This window comes from Rhinolophus ferrumequinum, chromosome 10 (genome assembly GCF_004115265.2).
Source record: "Rhinolophus ferrumequinum isolate MPI-CBG mRhiFer1 chromosome 10, mRhiFer1_v1.p, whole genome shotgun sequence".
Lineage (NCBI taxonomy): Eukaryota > Metazoa > Chordata > Mammalia > Chiroptera > Rhinolophidae > Rhinolophus > Rhinolophus ferrumequinum.
The window spans coordinates 87,459,308-87,481,324 of record NC_046293.1 but is presented as its reverse complement, the minus strand read 5'-3'; the positions used below and the strand labels follow the sequence as shown (position 1 = coordinate 87,481,324).

At 49.4% G+C, this 22,017-nt stretch overlaps 1 protein-coding gene across 4 annotated transcripts in view; it reads right to left on the bottom strand.

Annotated features, from left to right (window-relative positions):
* The window catches only part of TSPAN11 (tetraspanin 11), a 71,253-nt gene that overhangs the window by 34,836 nt on the left and 14,400 nt on the right, over positions 1-22,017 (bottom strand). For all 4 annotated transcript variants that reach the window (XM_033117584.1, XM_033117585.1, XM_033117586.1 and 1 more), the window contains exon 2: positions 10,764-10,858. In XM_033117584.1, coding sequence (XP_032973475.1) covers positions 10,764-10,847 — 84 coding nt within the window. In that variant the 5' untranslated portion in view covers positions 10,848-10,858. The remainder of the gene's footprint in view (positions 1-10,763; positions 10,859-22,017) is intronic.

Genomic DNA, 22,017 nt, shown 5'->3' with positions numbered 1-22,017 from the left:
TGGGAGGGGAGCCCGTGGCATGGGGAGCACAGGGTGGCGTGCAGCTCACTTACGTCAGTCAGTGTTCACTGGGCGCCTTCTAGGTGCCACACACCATGCTGGACTGAAAAGGATTCTGGGCTGGATGTGTGTTCCCCATTCACAACCACACTTGTCATCGACGCTCCTCCCATGGTCAGTCTTGTCAACAGTACCACTGCCCACCCAGATCAAAACCCCCAGAGTCACTGTGGACTCCCTCCTCTCCACTCAGGGATGCTCAAATGCCAACCTCACCTGTTCTCACACCCACCGAGCTTCATCGCAACACCCAAGACGGCCCCAGCTTTTGCTGCCGCACTCCCACCCCGTGTCTGCATCCTGGCTTCTGCTCAACCCAGAGGCGGCCTGTGCTGCACATGCAGAACCACGTGCAGGGCCACGCGCAGGACCACGCGCAGAACCACGCACAGGACCACGCGCAGGACCACGTGCAGGACCACGCGCAGAACCACATGAATTCCGTCTGGAAAATCGCCCCAGCTGCCCAGCCCCCACAGCACTAAGCTTCTGGCCTTAGCCTGATTTTTGGCTCCATCTTCTGCTGTTTCCCTTCCTGCACACGTGCACTTTAGTTACTATGAACTAAGTACTTGCTTTTGCTGAAAACATTGCAGGTGCCCAGTAACCACAGTGATAAAGTTGAGTGAAGAGGCCAACTGCCAGTGTCTGAATCCCAGGTCCCCTACTGGCTATGTGAATTTGGACAAGTTACATAGCATCTCTGTGCCTCAGCTCTCTCTTCTCTCCTTGTGTCCCCACCTTTTACACATGGTTCTCTCTGCTTCATCTTCCGCCTCTGGCTCTCCTGGGCCAAAAAGTTCCTCAGTCTCCTGCACTCCAGCACAGCTCTCAGCATGAAGTGGGAACCACCCCTGCACCCCTCAGACTCAGCCCCGCACACAGCCTGGCACACTGCAGCCACCACAGTGGGGCTGGGCTTTGTGGATGGGGCTTGTGCAGAGGGCTAGGGAAACACCACGTGCTGCCTTTGTGCCTCTGTTGGCGGAGTTCCGGGGACGACATTTTTCATTCTCGCCCCTGCTTCCTCGCCAGTTTTAATTTCAGGGGGAGGCTGAGTCCCAGAGGGCAATGGACTTCTCTCCAGGTCACCAGGAAGCCTCTGCAATGGCCTGGGTAGCACCCACGGGTTCGTAATGCCACCCTAATGCTTCACTATTCTTTCTCTTTCAACGGCATCCACTGCACACCTCTCTGACTGGCTCAGGACCTGTAGTGGGACCCAAGCCTGGCACTGTCCCTGCCCCATGCTGCTTGCAGTGACGGGGTGGGAAGACCTGACTAATCACAAGGTGATTCTCCTTGTGAAGGAGAGGTGCGGGCTCAGGAAGAGGCCTGCAGACGGGGTCTGGCTGGGTCCCTGGCTCCTAAATCCAGACTCAGCTGATCCCAGAGTTGTAACCCCAAGAAGTATACTGAGAGCTCCCTGCTGGCAGGTGGGAACAGGGTGGGGGTGACTGACTTTCACCCCCCACAACTCCCTACCTGGGGGCACAGGTGAGCTGGTGTCAGGGACTGTGCGCCACCATATTAATGAACAACACCTGCCAGCACCTGGCAAGCCTTTCTCCCAGCTCGCCCCATGTTCCTGTGGCCTTGGCGCCAGTCCTGTTTAAGCTGAATCTTCAAGGATAAGCTCGTCATGATAAGGCCTCTTTCCACCACAAGGCATTCTGTCCTTGGCTCTTGGCTTTAAAGAGCCCCTGAAAAATAAATCAGAGCACGCCTGGCCCCCCACCCCACCCCACCCCCCGCTCCCCCAAACCCATCTACCTGTATAATAAGAGCAGGTCTCTTGGGACTTACTGAGCTGGGAAATAGCTAAAGATGACCTGTTCCTCTTTCTGCCCAGCTCAGAACCTGGAGGGAACCTGCCTTGTGTGTCGCTGCCCCCGGCACACCATTCTGTCCTCCCCACTAGCTCCTGCCTTGTGCAGGTTTCTATGGTTACACTCATCACAGCATATTTGTTGTATGTGTTACTTTGTGTCTCCCTGTTGTATGTGTCTCCCCTTTTAGCCTCTTGGTGAAGTCTCGTTCATGTTAGGCTTCTCAGCGAGTGCTCACGTGGTAAGTGCCCAGTAACTCCTGATGGAAGGAGGGAGGAGGAAGGAGGCAGGGAGGCAGGGAGGGAGCAGAGAATCATTTCTAACCCCCTTTCTATTCTGGATGAAGACACTAAGGCTGAGAGAGAGCGGTGACTGTTACAAATTCCCATTACTAGCCAGAGAGAGGGTGGGGACTAAACCTCAGAACACTAACGTCCAGTTTAGTGTCCGTTTTACCAACTGGGCTGCTGACCCACACAAAGCTCCTTTGCCCATGAAGCAAGCCACCTGGTGTGTGGGCCACAGCCAGGCCTGGGGTCCCTGAGTACAGCAGGGGCAGCTCCGAGCTGTCCCCACAGGCTTCGTCCTTGCCTGATCTCATCTGCAATGGCCCTGTGCAGGCCAACTGTGTGTCCTCCTCCAGTGTAAGCCTGTCCGCCCGCAGATCCCGACAACACAGAGGCAGAGATGCCCTGAACAGCATGACGGGAGCACCTGAAGAAAGCGTGCAGCAGAAGCCCGCCCCCTCCCCCAGGGCCCTTGGGTGGTCTTTCTCAGATGACGTGCCTGGGGAGGCAGGCAGGGGCTGTGTTCATGGGAGGATGTGGACCAAGTGAGGGCTTTCTACCCTCGGAAGGAAGCCAGCAGAGGCTCTTCTGTACCAGCTCCCCTGGGAGGTCTGGAGGCCTGTGTGGGTGCTCTCCAGCCCCCTCACTGCCCTGGCCAGGCACGAGTCCTCCGGCACCTCTGCCTCCTTCTTGGCCCATGGTCCCATAAGGGTCCCAGGAGTCTCCTGGAAACTGAGCCCCACTGGCCCCCAAGGGAAACACTGATGCATCAGCCAACACCCCAGGCAGGAAGAGTTTCTGGAGCAGAGGAGCTGCTCCAGGCAAGGGAGCTGCCGCTTCCCCAGTTTTCCCACAGCCTGGCATAGCTCCTGGGAGGCTGGAAATTTTTTGATTATTAACACAGCCAAGCAGCTAATTAAAATAATAAATTAGAGAACAACATTGCAGGGGTGATGGGAGCTATAGGAGCTGTGTAGGAAATGGAAGCGGGAAGAAAGCATTTCCTAGGTGGTCACATAGGAAAGCCAAGGTCACATTTTCTTTCTAGGGTCATGAGGAGGCATGAGAATATTGACACTGTGGTTTCTGACCCAGGGCTACATCCAAGGGACCCTCCCCTGCTCAGTGAAATGGTCACGATCAATACCGGGTTCACTGAAATGCAAGGTGGGTGGGATGGGAGTCAGGGATAGGGTGATGGTGAAGGGTGGGGCCAGGCCTGGGGATAGGGGTCCAGAGGTGGGGTGGAGCTTCAGTACAAGATGTGGGTGTCCTATTGTGACACTGCTGAAGTCTTGTTTGTATTTTTCATACTCTGCCTCTCTGAATGCCCCTACTCGCAGAATATCCTAACCCAGGTTCAACCTTGAAACTTGGGGACATTTTGGACTCCAAGTAAGCAGCAGGACGGTGGGTCTAAGGCTGGATTATGAGTCAGTGGTCTGTGGAGATGGGAAAAGCACCAGATTTTGAGTCAAAAATCCAGAATTGACATAGAACTTTGCCAATTATCTGAGCCTCAGTCTTATCATCTACAAAATGGGAATGAAGATCATTACAGAGTGGTTATGAGAATGAATTTCGAGTGCAAAATGCTACAATGGCAGCTGGTGGATTTAAACTTGGTTTAAAGTCTCATCAAGACCACCTGGCTTTGTACGTGGTCACCGGCACCTGCCCTGTCCACATGGGCTGGGGGTGACGACTGCTTGCACCCTCCTACTGCTCTGGGGTTTTCAAACTTTGGAACGCAGCCCATCAGGGCTGTGAAATCATGTGGTAGTTTGTAACTGCACTAAAAAACACAAAACAAATACCACAAAATAGAAGAGAAAACGTCAGAGTGCATCGCCACAGTGAGGGCTAGCTCAGTTCCATGAACGATGCTTCATGTGAGCACTTCTTAGGCTCCCATGCCTCCCTCTCACGGGTCCTGATCCTCAGTCTTAAAGCCAGCGCTACAGACAGAGAAAGCTGTGGAGACGGGGCACGCCCCTCAGTCTAATCATCATAGCTGTGCACCAAGTATGTGCCGGAAACTATGCTAAATGTTTTTCTAAATATTCATCTTTAATTCTTACAGATATTGACATTCCTATTAAAGGTATGAAAATAGTGAGGCTCAGTGAGATTAAGTGAGTTGCCTAATGTTTTAGTCTGCTCGGGTTGCCATAATAAAATACTACAGCTGTGACTTAAACAATAGCAATTTATTCCTAATTCTCACAGTTCTGGAGGCTGGAAGCCCCAAGGTAAGGTGCTGGCTGATTCGGTTTTGTTGAGGAGCCTCTTCCTGGCGGACAGACGGCCGCCTGCTCACTCTGTCCTCCCATGGCCTTTCCTGCTCAGAGAGAGAATGGTCCTGCTTCCTCTACGTGTAAGGCCACCAATCCTGTGGGATTAGGACCCCACCTTTATGACCTCATTTAACCTTCATTACCTCCTAAAGCCCTGTCTCCAAATAGAGTCACACTGGGGGTTAGAATCTGCACATATGAATTCTGAGGGGTCACGATTCAGTCCAGAGCACTGAATGTCACATGGCAAATAAATGCTGGGGTCTGAATTTGAACCCGAACTGGAGCCCCAGTCCTCCCAGCATGCTCTGCTGCCTCACTCATCCATGTGTGCCCCCAAAGACACTGCAGAAAAGTCTGGGACTTAGAACCGGAAGAAACAGAGCCTGGCAGCCAAGCACACAGGCTTAGGGGTTGGAGAGAGCTGGGCTCCAGCTCTGGGACTTGGCACAAATTGCTTTTCACTCTGTGAGATGGGGCTCTAATCAAGCTGTTCACAGTGTCGGGATGCTGAGAGGATTAAACAGGATGATGCAAGCGGGAGGCCAAGCAGAGGGGAGGCCTCCAGCAGGAAGCCCCATGAACGCCGGGAACTTGGTCCACTGGTGCATTCCAAGTGCCTAGAACAGTGCTTGGCACTTAGTATGTGCTTAGTAAACACCGTAGCATGTATTTTTCAGCTGTCATTGTTAGTGACCAGAATACCTGGTTTGTCAGTTGACAACTTTGCTTATCATCACTATAATACCCTGGGCAAGATTCTGAACTGTTCCCTGTCTGCAAAATGAGGATAGTAGTGACACTGACCACGAGGACTGAGGTGGGATCACATGAGATAGTCCAGCAGTGCCTCACAAATGCTATGCATCACAACACTGCAGGGAAGACCTGGGCTTCCCAGCCTCTCTGTGCTGGATTGTCATGGAGTGTGGCGAAGGAACTCTGTTCTGGGGAGAAAGGCCACCAATCACGAGCGAGGGTAACCGCCTCTGCTGTCTGGGCTCACGTCCGCGTCTGCGCAGTGGTGGTCGTGTGACCAGCAGACTGGCACTAAGGCTCCTCCCCACCGCCCAGCACCACAATTCTGTGAGGAAGGCGAAAGGCGGGGAGCCACGCAGGGCTGGGGCAGGACTCGCCAGTGCAGACGTCTGCACCGGTACTCGGCTCATAAAAGTGGCTTGGGGGCGGACCAGCAGCTGGACTCCAGGGCGTGCGGTACTGTTGTACGGAGGGAACCTTCTCCTGTGGAAAGGGTCCTCATTGACAAGGCCCGTCCCTGGAGAATTCTGGTACATTCCCAGGAACTTTGCACACTGCAGAATGTGTGACGTTGAGCTGTGCCGTGGGAGAGACGGGCCAGCACTCCGCCCAGATCTACCTCTGAGTAGATCATAGCAGGTCCTGGGACAGATGCCGGGAACCCCAGACTGGAGACGGAGGCCTGGACCTTCAGAAATCGACCATCCCCCAGAAGGAGGCTGAGGCTTGGCTGAATGGGTCCCTAGGAAGCAGGTCCACGTCTAGGCAGGCCCCAGGCAGGGTTATTTTTAACTCGACGCAGGGAGATGGATCACGGGGAAGCTCTCCTCACCGGTAGCTGCTCTGGTAACATGCTTGCTGCCCATCTGCCTGCACTGCCACCCACACCTCCTTCTTCTCACCACTCCCAAAGGAATGCAAACACCCAACAGACAGCCTGTGAGTCCACTCAGAGAGTAAGGGACCCGGAGGGTGCTCACCATGTGTACTGCCCACCCCTTCCACAGATGTTGTGGCTGAGCCCCTCACAACCGCCCTCCTGGCCCTCCGGTTACTGCCCTCCCTTCTTCTCCTTGTGCCCAGTGGGTGTTGTCTATGCTGAGTGTCTATGTCCTTGACCTCCACCCCACACTGTCCTGAGAGTGCTCTCACCACAGCCACCAGTGAAGTCTGTGTGGCCAAACCCAATAGGCACTTTCTAGGCCTTGAAATGCTTCATGTGTCCTTTACCTTTTTCCAGTTGACCCCTCCCAGATCTCCAGCTTCTGTGATACTGTTTCTCCTGGTATTCTTCCTCCTGCTCAGACTGCTCCTCCTCCAACTTCCCTCGGGGGGAGTTCCAGCTTGCCTGGGGCCCTCCTGGTCTTAGCACTAAAAGTCCCACAGCTGGGAGCTCCCCCAGTTCAGGGCAAAGGCGGATCGCTGCTGACCCCAGACTTTCCCCATCCAGCTGGGATGCTCCATGTCTCACGCTTGCCTCTGTTCTCTTCTTAGAGTCCACGCTCTCCGGGTAGGGGCTCACCCATTTCCGGGGCTGCAACCACCATCTGGGTGGGGACCATCCCCATCTGAGATCTAGAGCCGTGACCTCACTGCCTACTGAGCATCTCTGCTCAGATGTCGCCTGGCAACTCAGCCTCACCATGCCTCCATCTGACCTGCCGTCTGACCCCAATAGCTCATCCTTCTGGTCTCCCATTGCAATAAAAATCTCCACCATCAACCTAGGAGTTACATATTCTACACACCTGTCCCCTCCAATTAATGACCTAATCTTGTCAATTTTTACCTCCTAAATCCGTTGACTCTCGCCAAGTACTTCTATTTCCACTGTCACTCCCATAGTGCTAGATGGCAGATCACCACCATCTCTTGTCCTAATCAGGACAAATTCTAGAGGGAATGTCAACAGTGGTCATTCCTGGGATGGTGAGTTTTATGGGTTGAATTGTGTCCCCCCAAAAGATCTGAAGTCCTACCATGTGACCTTATTTGAAAATTCAGATCTATGTAGATGTCATCAAGTTACAATGAGGTCATTAGGGTGGGCCTAATGACAAAGAGAATGCCATATGGAACAGAGACACAAGAAGAGCAGCATGTGATGACAGAGGCAGAGATGGGAACAAATGCAGCTGCAAGACAAGGAACGCCCAGAACTGCCGGCCACCACCAGAAGTCAGGAAGAGATGAGAAAAGATTCTACCCAGAGGCTCGGAAGGAGCACGACCCTGCTGACACCTTGATTCTGGACTTCTGGCATCCAGAGCTGTGAGAGAATAAATTTCTGTTGTTAAAGCCACCCGGGTTATGGTACTTTGCTATGGCAGCCCTACGAACTGAATACAGTGGGGTATGGGCAGTTTTTATTTTCTTATTTATAGTTTTCAGTATTTTAGAGATTACCTGTAGTGGATACATAAGACTTTTATGATCAGGAAGAACATAATCCTCACTCAGCGAGAATCCTAAGCACACTATTGGATTTGTGTCTGAGAATCGAAACTATCTACACCCACCCAACTTGCTGATCACATCAACATGGCTCTGTTATTCCACTGTCTTCATCAACACAACTTCACTGTTCCAGGAAACTCTTACCCAGAAAGATAAAAGTTGCAAATAAAATAAATAAAATAAGTTTATTATTCATTTCAGGAACATTCCAAGAAACATTTAAACAAACATCGAATTATTCAACTTTTTCATAGCCTCAAATGACTGTCGACTCTCCAGGACTCTTTGGAACCCTTGCCTTTGTGTCCAACAATCCGAAACTACTACACCATGATCCTTTCCAATCTTACGCAATTTCATTAATCTTATCGGAAGACCCTGAAAATGGCTTTGCCTTTCTGAGATCTTCTAAGATTCTGTCAACAGGCATCTCAGCTCTGCCTCATCAGCAGGTTGCTTTGGTATTTTCAGGCCTTTTATATCAAATATATCCAAAAAATTGCATTTATTGAATGCCTTCTGTGTGCAGAGATTGAGCTTAACATATATAATTTCAGGGGATCTGCTAAATGAACTGTTAAAAGATAAACAGGCACAACATTAAACATTTAAAAAGTTTATTTGAGCAAAATACAAGGTGTGATCAAACAATGCAGTAAATGCATATATATATATATATATAAAATTATGGGCTGGCCGATGGCTCAGGTGGTTGGAGCGCCGTGCTCCTAACGCCGAGGTGGCCAGATCGATTCCCACATGGGCCAGTGAACTGCGCCCTCTACAGCTAAGATTGTGAACAACAGCTCTCCCTGGAGCAGGGCTGCGGTGGGCAGCCGGAGGTCGGTGTGAGCTGCTTTCTGTGAGCTGCTATGGGCTGCTGAGTACTGCCATGGGTTACCGTGTGCTGCCATGAGCGGCTGGTGGCCAGCGTGAGTGGCCGGCAGTTGGCGAGAGCTGCCGTGAGCCGCTGTGAGCGGCCAACCGACACCTGGCGACCGATTACCTCAGCCGGGGAGAGCACAAGGCTCCTGATACCAGCACGGGCCAGGGAGCTGTGTCCTACACAACTAGACTGAGAAACTATGGCTTGAACCGGAGTGGGGGCGGGGTGAAAGAAGGGGGAAAATTATTACAGTAAAAGACATATTGCCGTTAATCCCCCTCAAAATACTCCCCCTCACTTCAAATATACTTATCCCATTGTTCTTGCCACTTTCTGAAGGAGCTCTGGAAGTCCTCTTTAGTTGTGCTGTCGTGGCTGCCTCGATGTCCTAAATCATTTTGACTTTGGGGAAGAGCCAGAAGTCGCACGGTACCAGATCCAGTGAATAAGGTGGATGAGGACACACGTAATGTTTTTATTTGCTAGAAACTGCCTTATACCAGAAGCGATGTGTGACATGGAGTGTTGTCATGATGGAGGATGATTTACGGCACACTTTATAACATACCTTGTCTCAACTGTAGCTCACACCTGACTGACTGCATGGAAGAAGCTGAAACTTGTCACACAGTGTTACTAAGGTGCGACGCGGCACTTCCCATATGGAAGATCTCTGCCTTTCCGTTGGATGGCACTCGGCATCAGCATTCACTGTATTTTATGATTACAACAGAAAGGCTCCGTGTCACACATCACTTCTGGTGTACGGCAATTTCTGTCAATTAAAAACATTACAGTGTGTCTTCATCCACCTTATTCACCGGATCTGGCACTGTGTGACTTCTGGCTCTTCCCCAAAGTCAAAATGATTCAGGACGTCGAGGTAGCCACGACAGTGCAACTAAAGACACTCACGAAAGAGGACTTCCAGAACTGCTTCAGAAAGTGGCAAGAACGATGGGATAAGTGTGTTCAAAGTGAGGGGGAGGATTTTGAGAGGGATTAATGGCAATGTGTCTTTTACTGTAAAAATCTTTTTTTTTTTTTTAAATTTAAACATTCACTGTATTGTTGGATCGCACCTCATAGATTCAAATCAGGCAGCATCTAATCTAGCAGATAGAAAGGAGCTCTGAAGAGCTGTTCAAAATAAAAGACTTTTGTAGGCAGAAGAGAACCAGAACAAGGAAGTTACACCAGGCGAAAAAAAAAGGGGGGGTTGGTCGTTCCACGGTTACTTTTCTTTAGGGGATAGCAGGGATCTACCAGGCAGATGGCCTAACTAGTGCTGCTCAGATGATTCCTGGCTGACTGGTTTTAGACTCCATCTCTGGGAGAGCCAAAACTGTAACTAAGTCTCAGTTTGGTGACGTGGGGCTTCGCATAAGCAACTCCATTTTGGGACAGTTGTCTTGCTTTTAACAAACCCCAAGAGGTTAGAAAGGATCCTCGTTTTGTAGCTGGGGAAACAGACTAAGCCAGGAATACTGATGTGTCCAAGACCACGCTGCTGGTACCAGTACCGCCTAGGGCAGGCTGACTGCAAAGCATGTCCTCTGAGTACTCTGCCTCTCCAAATTTACTGAGACTCTAATACAAAATACACATATTCCAGTCACTGGCTATTTTGGAGAGCTAACAGTATTCTGATAATTGCCTCAAGTGGACAGATTCCACTCCTCCTGGAAGACCTCACCCCGGGTGTTCCCTGAGGGGAGTCGCTATAGAGACTGTTCCCATCACATGCAGAGGCAGCCCCTGACGCTCAGGACTCCTGTTTCTCTGCCGGGCCTGAGAATGTGAACCTCAAAAGGCAAATGGGCTTCAGTGGAAAATAAACAATTATTTCAGGCATCACATTTCCCACAAGGCCTTGGTGCAACAAGTTAGCAGGGAAGAAAGAGCTGGACCCTTTGTACCGCCGATGGGAACACAAAGCTCATTGCTACGTTTATACATCCTCTATTCAGATGCCATGTGGTATGGACTCCATGCCAAACTGCAGACTGGATTCTTTTCTTTCCCCTGAGTAGCAAATGTACATACTTGCTTTAAAGTAGGCAGAATTTGCCCATGGGTGGTCTTTGATTTGGAAGACATCAACCTCAGAGTGGTGACTCATAAAAAGCAAAAGTGGCCTGACTCATTCGGTGCTGTGGAGGGGTATGCCTGTGCAGAATTCACTTACCCAGAAGAAGAAGTTGAAGACAAAGAGTAAGTACTTCAGGTAGAGGATCAGCCAGTCATCCTGCTCGACCTTGTCATGGGCCATGGTTGCTGGGCCTGCCAAGAAGATACGCGTGCTGGTCTGGAGGGTCCACAGAGAACCACCCTGCCCTTTCCAGAGCCAGAGCTCCTTGGCAAAGTGCCCTCCAAAGGGCTTACTAGCCCATCTTGCCAGGTGGACCTAAGGTTGCGGGTGTGCAACCTGGAGCAAAGAGCAGGGAATGCAAAGGCTGTTGACACAATGGAGGTGAGTTGGGCAGGACTTTCAAGACTTCGGGACGTTGGTTTTGTCCTTTGACACAGGTCTAACCTACAAGTCTTCCTAAAGACTTTGCATTGACTTTGTTGTGTTCTTATTCTCTTCCCGTCTCATCAGGTGTGAGGACACACACACACACACACACACACACTCACACGGCATACCTGCTATGCATTATAATCCTGCACTCTGCATCATTTGAACAGGACCTCTGCATGCAAGGGTGACTCATGAGCCCCAAATCACAGCGTCTTTGCTGGAAGGACCTTGATGATCACCCAGTCCACCCCAGCTCCCCCTGCACCTTGATTTTCCAAATGAGGAAGCAGGTTGGCAGGCCTAGTGGATTGGCAGGAAGATGTACAAAAGCTCTGGAATCTGACTCCCTGGGACCAAACCCAGATCTTTCACAAGACGTATGAGACTTAGGACAAATCCTATTCCTCAGCGTCCTCATCTGCAAATGGGGATAATAATGATGCCTACATTGCAGGGTTGTTCTGAGGATCAAATGTGATAATCTGTGAGATATTTAGCATAACCCATGGCACATAGTAAATGCTCAATAAATGCTAGCTATTATTACTACGTGTAGCAGGGATTAGACCCACGGCTCCAACCCTAAAGTTCCTAGTCTTTGTCCCAGAACCATGCTCCCTCTCCTTGCCCTGATATCCATTCATGGTCTCTCTGGGAACTGTGACAACAACAGGTGACAAAGGTGGAGAAAGATCACTGTGCCCGGAAGTCCCACTTGCTCCCCAGTAAGTCTGAACCGCCTGTGTGGTTTTCTCTTCTCCTCCAGCTCCCTGGTCCCCGGCACCTGCACACACACTCACAGTTGAGTGGCTCCTTAAGAAATCGTCCCCCTTTAGGGCACCTCTTTTATTCTAGAACCATAAGCAGTGAGGCGTTGTGTGGCTCCTCTCCATCTCTGTCTCCCTCACTCCCCACCTCCACCCAGGCCTCCCCGCCGTGGCCGCTCCTTCTCCGGGGCTGGTGCTGGGCCGAGCCCAGATCACTTCCTCTGAGCGCCTGCTCTGCCTTTTACTTGAAGCTCATGGGCTCCTGGGACAGGGAGAGAGGAAGGGAGAAAAGAAAGGTGACTGTCTTATCTGGGATTTCTATTTGCAGACCTTGAAGAAGTAATTTAAGACTTTTAGTCTTCTCATTAAAAAAAGACAAAACCCATTTTTCTCCAATTTAGTCTGAGACTCAGGGTGGTGGACAAAAATACAAAAGGAGGGGGAGAAAAGCCTATAAAAATTCCAGGCGACTAGAATGGGAGCTGTTCTGCAGGGGTCTAACTGCAGGGGGCCCTCACAAGAGGTCCTCTAGGCCACTGTGAACCATTAGTAAAATTGACTATCTGGGGCCCAGCCTCTCCGGTCTGCATTCTCTCCTCCCTTTGCCTGCCTCTCCCCTCCAAATGCAGGACTCATGCCACAGAACCTTCTCTAGACCTACAAACCGTGAGGTCAGGACCCGCTAAAGGAAAACTGTATTTTTAAAAAAAGAGTTCAGGAATAAGACAGGATTTAACAAAAAGAAACACATTTCTCATGGTAAAATTCCACCCATTAGTGGTAGAAGAGATATAACCACAGAATGTCAGGGTTAGGGGAAACCTTTGGGCTCACTTTAATTCAAACTTTTGCAGAAGGAATGAGGAAATTAATACACACCTCAGTTAAGACATACATTTTTTAAATGACCTCTCTGAAGTCACAGGCTAATTGGCAGAGGCAGTTTCCTATCCCCATTGTTCAGTGCTCTTTCCCTCATCGCACCCCCATTGTATGTGGGGCCCTGTGCTGGGGGTGGCAGAGGCCCCAAAGAAGTGTCAGTACCAGTTTGGGACCAGATGCCTGGATCTGAAAGCCAGCTTTGTCATTTCCCAGCTGTGTGACCTTTGCCAAGTTACTTAATCTCTCAGTGCCGCTAACATTTATTGAGCACTTATGTGCCAGGCATAAGACGTGTTATATCTTGTTCCATCTTTCTAACAGCTCTATGAAGTAGGGTTATTCCCATTGGGCAAGATAAGGAAATTGAGGCTTAGACAGGTCAAATAAACTGCCCAAAGTCATATAGCAAGAAGTGGCAAAGCCAGACTACAATGAGTCCGCTCAAACTCTTACCCACTGTGCAGTGCTCTCAGGACCAGAGCTGCCAGAGGAAGGGAGGAAGGAAGGCACAGACACCGCTGGTTTCCCTCATATTTGTTTTCCTCTTCTGCCTTAAGACTAGAATGTCTCAGTTTTATGTAGAGACTTAGCCACCCGGAGCCGATGACATTTCCCAGCATGCCTTCTTGCTAGGTGGCACATGCAGCTTCTTCGAGGTATCTTCTTTTTGGTGTATGTTTCACATGTGTTTGAAAAGAATGTTATTCCTTTCATTGTAGGGTGCAGAATTCTCTATGTCAATTAGATTAAAATTGTTAACTGTACTTTTCACACCTATATCCTTACTGATTTTGTGTCTTCTTGTTTTATTGTCTATTGAAAAAGGTATATGATAGACTCCCACTATGACCAGGAATTTGTCTATCCTTCCTTTAATTTTGTGCACTTTTGCTTCATACACTTTGCAACTATTTTATGGAGTCCATACAGATCTGGAATTGTGATATCATCCTGATGAGTTGATCCCTTTGTCAGTAATAAATGTCGTTCTTTATCTCTAATAACCAGAAACATCCTTAAAGTGAGGATATTTCTCTTCACCCTTTTCTTCCTCCTGCAGGTTGGAATACTGAAGCAATGGCTGGCGATGAAGCAGCCGTTTTGAGCAATGAGCTGTAAATCATGAGTTGAAAAGAGCAGAGAAATCAGTGTGAAGAGCCTGGATTTCAGATGATTTTGGAGCTGCCATTCTATTCCTGGGCTGCTCACCTCCAGACTTAGTTTATATGAGGAACAACAAACTCGTAGCTTCTTTAAGGTATATATTGAATATTTTGTTGCCCTGGCTAACTTTACCCTCATGTGGTAAAGGGAGCAGTGGGTAAGAGACATGCTGTGCAGGGGCCCTGCCGGTGGGGCAGTAAGACCAGAAGGCGACGTTAGGCAGGGGCCACCGAGCTCTTTTAACCACACACTCCATCACTAACATGTGCTAAGCACATCCCATATTATGTGTGCATTTATTTACAAATTTTATGCGTGCACTATTGTCAATCTATATAGTAAATATCATCAAAGCTTAATTTTGCTTTAAAAAAATAAAAATAATTAGGAACAGGAATGCTAAGTAGATTTTCTGTCTCCACTCTGGGGCCCACTGGTGAGAGTGTGAATGGAGGGGTGAGAGCTGAAGGTGTACAGAAAAGGGGGGGTCAGGTCAAGAGCGGCAAAGCTCAGGAACTTGGATTCATGTCCTGAAGGGGATGCAGAACTACAGGAAAAGTGTTCAGAGAGGCAGGCAGTCCCTCGACAAGCCTTGCATTTCAGAAAGAGTCCTCTGGCAGGCGCAGGAAGACTGGCTGCCTGGAGACCAGTTAGGGAGTTGGTGCTCAAGTTTAAGAAAGAGACGGTGAGGTCTGAACCAGCCAGTGGCAGCGAGCACAGAGAGCAGGGGACCAGTACTGACAGGCAGGCAGTGTATACAATGAAGAGGCAGCAGAGCAAAGACTCAAAGGAGGCAGAAGAGGAAGCCATGCAGGAGACTGACACAAAGGAGGGGACAGAAGAAGAGCAGGGGCACGCGTGTCACATGCCGGGAAGAGGGGGCGGTCCCCAGTGCCCCATGCTGCCCAGAGATCCCAGTCACGTGAGGACCAGCAAGGGACAACCTGGTCAGAGCAGCATCCGCAGAGGACGGCGGTGGGTTAGGGATCCGGGAGAGGGCAGGAAATGGCGACCTGGAGCTGAGTATTTTCAAAGGAGAAGGCTAGGGGAGCAGTTAGGCAACGGCAGGCCTAGGCTAAAGGAGTCTTTCCACATTGTAAAGAAGGGAGACTTTCACAGCTTATTTCCTGGAAAAGATCCCACAGCCCGTGCACTTCTACCACCTGGTACCAGAGATGGGTGCAGAGGGCTGAGGAGGGTGAAGCAGTGACACTGCAGATGGGACCTGTGTATCCCTGTGGTTGGAGGGCAATACATGGGGGCGGGGCGGCGGACAGAGGGGGTAGGAGAGGGCTGGCCAAAGCAGCCACTGGAGGGGAGGAAAGCAAACACGGGCTGCCTGACTGGCCGTACCTCTCCTGCCAGTGAACGGAGATAATAATTATCTGGAGCCAGGGCTCCAGATAATTTCCCCTTTTCACCGAGCTCTGGGGAGTGTCTTATGATTTCTGGGAAACACACTGACTTTCCGAAGTGGGTTCTCTTTCTGTCCAGTTCTGTCCAGAGGATGGGGAATTGGACTTCCTGAACCAATGGAGGAAGTGTCCCTGAGGGGCAAGAGGAAGACGGTGGGGCAGGCCAGGCAGACACCCCCCACGCCGCTTCTCCCAGGACGTGGTCAACATTTCTCATGGGTCCTGGAGGAGCCTGTGAGTACAAAGAAGAGGTGATGGTGCCGCTTCAGCCAAACTGATCTCCTCTTTGGCTCTTAACAGACCAGTGGCAGCTCCCTCTGGGCCTGTGCTCCCCTGAGGCCTGAATCTGAAGTGCCAGCTCCCTGCTGCCAGGCCAGTGCTCCAGGATCAGCAGGACCCCATCTCTCTGAAGACGACCTCCCCACCTTTCCTGCCTGACCCCAGTGCCCACTGATGACAGCAATTGGTTGGGGTCCTTTTCAGTACTTTTTCTTTCTTCTAACAGGCTAACTGAGGGACTTCGGGGAATCTGCTCTGAGGGCTGACTGAGCAGGGCTGCACGGTGGGCACAGCGCCCTCTCCTGGCTCTGCCCCTTAACTGCTCCTTGCACTTGGGCAAGTTATTTCCCTTCTCTGGGTGTTCGATTACCATCCGTAAGGTAGGGGATGGTTCTGTCAGGCAAGCATCGGAATTACCTGGAGGGCTGGTTAAAACCGGCCCCCTCTCCCCCGAGGGTTTCAGATTCATTAGGTTTGAGACAGGATCCTAGAGAACTTATTCCTAGGCAGGGCGACCAACCATGTGATTTGCCCAGGACTGACGGATTTCTCTGAATACGGGACTTCCAGTGCCAAACCCGGATAATTCCGGGCAAACTGGGGCGCTACTCCCAGATGCTGTCAAGACTGGGGGTCTTGGTACCAAACTTTGAATCAGCATCTGAGTAGACATAACTGAGTGGGTTAGGGGTGGAACACTAGGGTAGGCTCCTCTCACACAAATCCACATTTAGGGCAGTTCCTGTTGAAATGCCAAAGATTTCTCAGACAGCCTGGTAACGCAGCCTCAGGCTGCCGGTCCCTCCAGGCCAAGGTTCTGACTGCAGAACAAAGCTGGGATTCAGGGCTGCCAGTAGCCTGGGGCTGCTAAGAGCACAGTGAGGAGTCACGCTATAGGACAGCTCAGCCAAGCAACTGAAATGCCTTGATGCTGAAGTGATGGATCTGGGGGACTTTCATCCGGGTTGGAGGCGTAGAGTCACGGGCTGTGGGACTGGGGCATTATTGTCTCTTCTACTCCCCCACCCCCAAGTGAACTGAATGAGTCTCAAAGTGCAGAGAAGATGAGGGACATGCAGAAAGAGCCCAGCTGGCTGCCCAGACGTGCTGGTGAGCTGGGCAGGGCTCACCAGGGTGAGTGTGCAGGAGCAGAGTGGAACACACTGGGGGGGGGGGAGCACAGCAGGTCTTTTCATGGTGATGGGTGGCAGGGGGCAGGCGAGGAATGCTTGGGACCTGACCGTACACACTGCACATAACTATGAGGTTGGCTCTGGGCCACCCACATCTTTCACTCATTCAACAAAATGCACCGAGTTCCCACTTTTGCCAGCTGTACTTAGAACCAGTGGAGTTTGTCATTAAGGAGCTTGCAACAACTGTGGGGGTGGGGCACAGGCATATAGATAACCTCTAACCCCTGATGGCAGCAGAGGAAGTAAGTAGCATTAATTCTGCCAGATTGGGATGGGTGGATAAGGGGGAGAGAGGGACATTCACCCCGGTCCCTGAGGACAGGCAGAAGAGGAGGGAGGTATGGCTGAGCTCAGTGGCCTGGGCTGCAGAAAGGCTGAGAAATCAGGTTGGCCCCCACATAGTTGTGATTTTCCCCCTTTCCCATATGCTCTACTCTTGGGACCTCACCAGCCTCTTTTCTCTGTCTGCTCCAGTGAGCAAGAGCTCAGGTTGGGGGTCCCCTGATTCTCCACTCCCTAAGGTGAGAGCACCCCATACCTGGGGTGTGTGGGGGCGGTGGGCTCCTGGGGAGCTTGGTGATTCTAAAATAAAAACAAAACCAGACCCACCCTCGCCCCACCCCTTCAGTTAAAGAAGTGCCAGTTTCCAACTCTGGGTTCTTGGCCAGCAAGAGTCCTGCTGCATGATGGTCACGAATAGCTGGCAAGGAAACAACAGTCTAAGTGGTTTAATTGATAATTTAATTTAGGCTCCTCAGGAAACCTGGTAGCAGTCCCACCGTGTGGCTCCTTCCCCCAGACAGACTTCCTTGTCCTTCTCTGTCCTCCTCTCCCTCTGATTTAATTTCTACTTGGCTGGTGGGTTGACAGCCCCTCTAAGCAGTCAGAAAAGTGGGGCTTCCTCAGACCCTCTGAATGGGACAGCTGGAAGGAGCCAAAGGATCCTTAGCTTGGCCCCTTGGAGAACTGAGGGAGCCGAGCCCGGGGGGTGGGAGAAGTCACACTGCCGATTAGTGGCAGGGCAGGGACCTGGTCTCCTGTCTCCCCAGCCACCAACAAGATTTTGATTGGTTGATATAATCACAATAACAACAATAATGGCGAGTAACTAAATATCCTAGGCACTGAGCTATGTGCATTAATTAATTTAATGCTTACAATAATCCCATGAGGGGTTATTACCCCTTTTACAGAAGAGGAAACCGAGGCACAAAACTAGAAAGTGGAAGGCCGGTCCGGTGGCTCGGGCAGTTGGAGCTCCATGCTCCTAACTCCGAAGGCTGCTGGTTCGATTCCCACATGGGCCAGTGGGCTCTCAACCACAAGGTTGCCAGTTCAACTCCCGCAGGGGATGGTGGGCTGTGCTCCCTGCGACTGGCAGCGGCGGCCTGGAGCTGAGCTGCGCCCTCCACAACTAAGACTGAAAGGACAACAACTTGAAGCTGAACGGCACCCTCCACAGCTAGGATTGAAAGGACAACAATTCCACTTGGAAAAAAGTTCTGGAAGTACACACTGTTCCCCAATGAAGTCCTGTTCCTCTTCCCCAATAAAAATCTTTAAAAAAACACACAAAAAAACTAGAAAGTGGAGAGAGATGTGCAGAGTGGTACAGATGTTTTACTTTTCTCTGAGCAGTTCTAGTTTGGGCTTCTAGTAACTTCCTTCAGCTTGGTGGTCTTTGGTTGAAACTAAGAATGAGGGAAACTTCCCTGACCGGCGATCCCAGGGGGCAGCAGGGCCAGTGTTCTCCAATCCTGGCAGGATCCTGGGTCAAGAGGACCTCGCTGGCTGTCACCACCAACATACCAAACTGCTTGGGGAACCCTCTGGGGGGACCACACTTTTCTCCCTGGTCCTCCATCTCCTTGCCTTTGGGGAAGGGGTCTATAGTGAGACACGGGCTGGCCTGTGGCCTCTGGACGACCACTGGCTTCTTCTTTTATGTCAGTGCATTTGTGGTGTGCGGGTAAAAGAATGCAGGCAACTCTTTTGGACCAAACTTAGGATTAGATTGCTCACCACAGCATCATGTGCATGGTGCGTAGGTAGAACTCAAAATCCTAGCACTAAGGATTCCTAGTCTTTGTGCCCTGAGGCATGTTTTCCTAAGTACATGACCATTTTTCACTTTATTTGCAAGTGCCAACATGCATTACATGGATTCGTCAGGGCTCCACTCATAACCTTCGGTAGGTAGTTTGGCTTTCTCCTTATTCTCTGCATTTATACATGCAGAGTCTTGAAAGTTTCTGCCTGTAGATGGGTATCACCCTTTGCTATTGCTATGTTTTTCCTCAGTCCTGTTTTTAAATTGCAGTCTGACCCCTGAAATGAGGACTCCCCCAGTCCTTATGACAAGAATCAGTGAACAAACAGAACAGTACTAGTCAGCAGGTTAGAAGATCTGGGTGTGAATACCAGCTGTCACCTATAGCAGTGTGACCCTGGGCAAGTCACATGACCTCTCGGGCCTCAGCTTCCTTCTCTGTATAATGGAGCTGATGTAGGTCCAGCTTTGTCTCCCTTGCAGGGTGGTTTGTGAGGTTCAAATGGGATGGAGAATTTGCAAGAACTGTTTGCTCTGTAATTTTATAGCCTCAGTGTCATACAAGTGTGAAGAGGTTATTACAACCAACTCCCTAAGAGATTCTCAAATGAAGAACAATGTGTGGGTAACCCTACAGAATACATAAGCCAGAGGCCACGTATCTGATAGCTGGGGACACAGTCTCCACATGTATGCACCTAAGACTACCCTCCTGCTAGTGGACTCCACCTAGATGTCCACCACAGGAGACCCTGTCCATAGGTGACCATGAAGAAGCCACCTGCAGAAAGCCAAGACCTTACCTTAACAAAGTAGATTGGTTCAAATAGGAAAGTCATTTTAAAAGAAGGGGGATACTAATATTAATAATATGTAACTAAGGTTAATATTAAGATGAGCTTCAAAATCATGAGAACCTATCAAACAACCAGTGGTGGAAGGAGGCTGGGTAAAAATTGTACAGAATTATATTCTCTACAGAATTACAGAGTAATAAATTTGCATTATACATTGGAAGGCAACTGACAGTTGAAAGAGATCTTTTCCAAGGGTTATTCTAGAAACTGCAGTTGACACGAGTAAAGAGCTCCCTAAGTTTCTACTTACTATGTTTAAATCTGAACCTATGAAAACATATTCAGACATTATTTTTCCTAGTCTTCTCTTTCTTTTCATTCATCAGCATCTTATGTCCCTAAATTGCAATTTTGGTATAATCTCCTACTGGATATGTTGGTCCAAGTTCCCTTTGAAAGGCTTCTAAACTGTCCTATGTTGAGCACCTGAAATTTTCTAGTCTGTAATGGCATCTTGCTTGAAAGTGTGACAAAAACCACTTAGTTAGGTAAATCTTTCTTGAAGGGTAGGTGTAGCTGAATATTATCACTCATTTGTGTTTAGGTGTGAAGTAAATCAGATGATTTCCTATTTTTCTAATCTTTTAAAATTAAAGTTTAATAACATTACGGTAAAGTACAGACATTTTAAGCATACAGCTTAATGATCTCTTTTAAAAAGAATATATCCATTTAAGGCTATGTATTTCCCTCTCAGTACTGCTTTGGCTGCTTTCTGAACATTATGATCTGTTGCATTTTCACTATTCATTTCAACGTATTTTCTAATTCCCATTGCAATTTATTTTTTAATCTAAGATTATATGTGTATTGCTTGATTTTCAAACATTTTGGGAATGTCTTAGTTGTCTTTTTCTTGTTGATTTCTGGCTTGATTCTACTGTGGCTGGAGAATACACTCTGTATGACTTCAGTTCTTTGAAATTTGTTGAGACTTGCTTTAGGGCCCAGAAAAATAGTTTTCTTCAGTGAATGTTTCATGTACATTGAAAAGATGTGTATTCTTTTTGTTAGTCATATTATTAAAACATATATTCCTACTGAAAAAAAAAAGATAAAAAGGGGGGGGAGGAAAGAGTTATAGTGAACATTAAGCACCTCATCTCAGTTCTCAACACAGCAAGGTGCTGAAAAAAGAGCAGTAGGGTGGAAGGAGGTGCTCAAAGGCAGGGCTGCAGCCTGGGAACCTGTGGGTGGGTAGGTGGGTGGGAATCCATGGAGCTGCGTTTCAGGGCCTCCGCCATCAAAGCAGAGCTAATGAGGTCATTAAGCCCAGAGATGATGGATGCCACCCCCTCTGCCCTGTCTCAAGGAGGACTGGACTTGTACCTAGAGAGCTGGGTTCTGGTCCCACTTCTGTTTCTAACTTGCTCTGTGACTTTGAGCCTCAATTTCTCTTATCTATAAAACTGTAATGAATCTACCTTTCTTGCTGGGTTGGGTGAAGATGTGACTCCATTCCAGGACTGAGCAATGGCAAAGTAATTGCTGACCACTTCTGCATCAGGCAGTCTGTCCTCAAAGTCCCCCTTACTGTTTGCAAGGGACCATGTGTTCCAGTTTGCCCATTTTCTCCAGGACCGTCCCAGTTTACACCAGCTGTCTTGGCATGATTATTACAGTGCCCCTTTTCACTTAAAGATATCCTGGTTTGGATGTCCAATCCTGGCTCTTTATGACTGTGTTATGTTGCTTGTCAACAATATTCAATGTTCCTCAAGCCTCTGAATCTTTCCGCCACACCCCCTTCACAGGCTATAAGTTACTCCCACCCACTTCACGTTCTTACACTGAGTGTCACCAACCCCCATTAATTAAGTCTAAGGCATTTGCCTTAATTACATTATTTGCTAAAATCTGAGGTCAGTTCTCTATCCTGAACATCTACCATAGCATCTGATGCATGGGTGTCAGTAGATGCTGAGTGAATGAATGAACGGATGAACATATGCACTAAAGAGCCATGTGAAAAAGCACCTGCACGCTTTAAAAGTTATGCAAATATTTCTCATACAGTTCCCAGGACACCTAAGTCAGAGATGATGAAAACGAGAGAAGCAAAACTCATAACTCCTGCGGCCTGAACTTGTGTGAACTGCTCTGTGTGGATGGTTTAGCACAGGCATTAGCAATTCCACCACATGGCCTCCCAGGAAGTCTTGCACAAGTCAGCCCAGGAAGTTCCTCTTGCCTTTTTCTCCCCAGATCTTTCTCTGTCCTCTCCAAATCATCCTCTCTTTTCCCTCAATTTTCAATTCCATCCTCAGGTGAAAAACACAGACCTATATCCATGGTACATCAAAGCAGA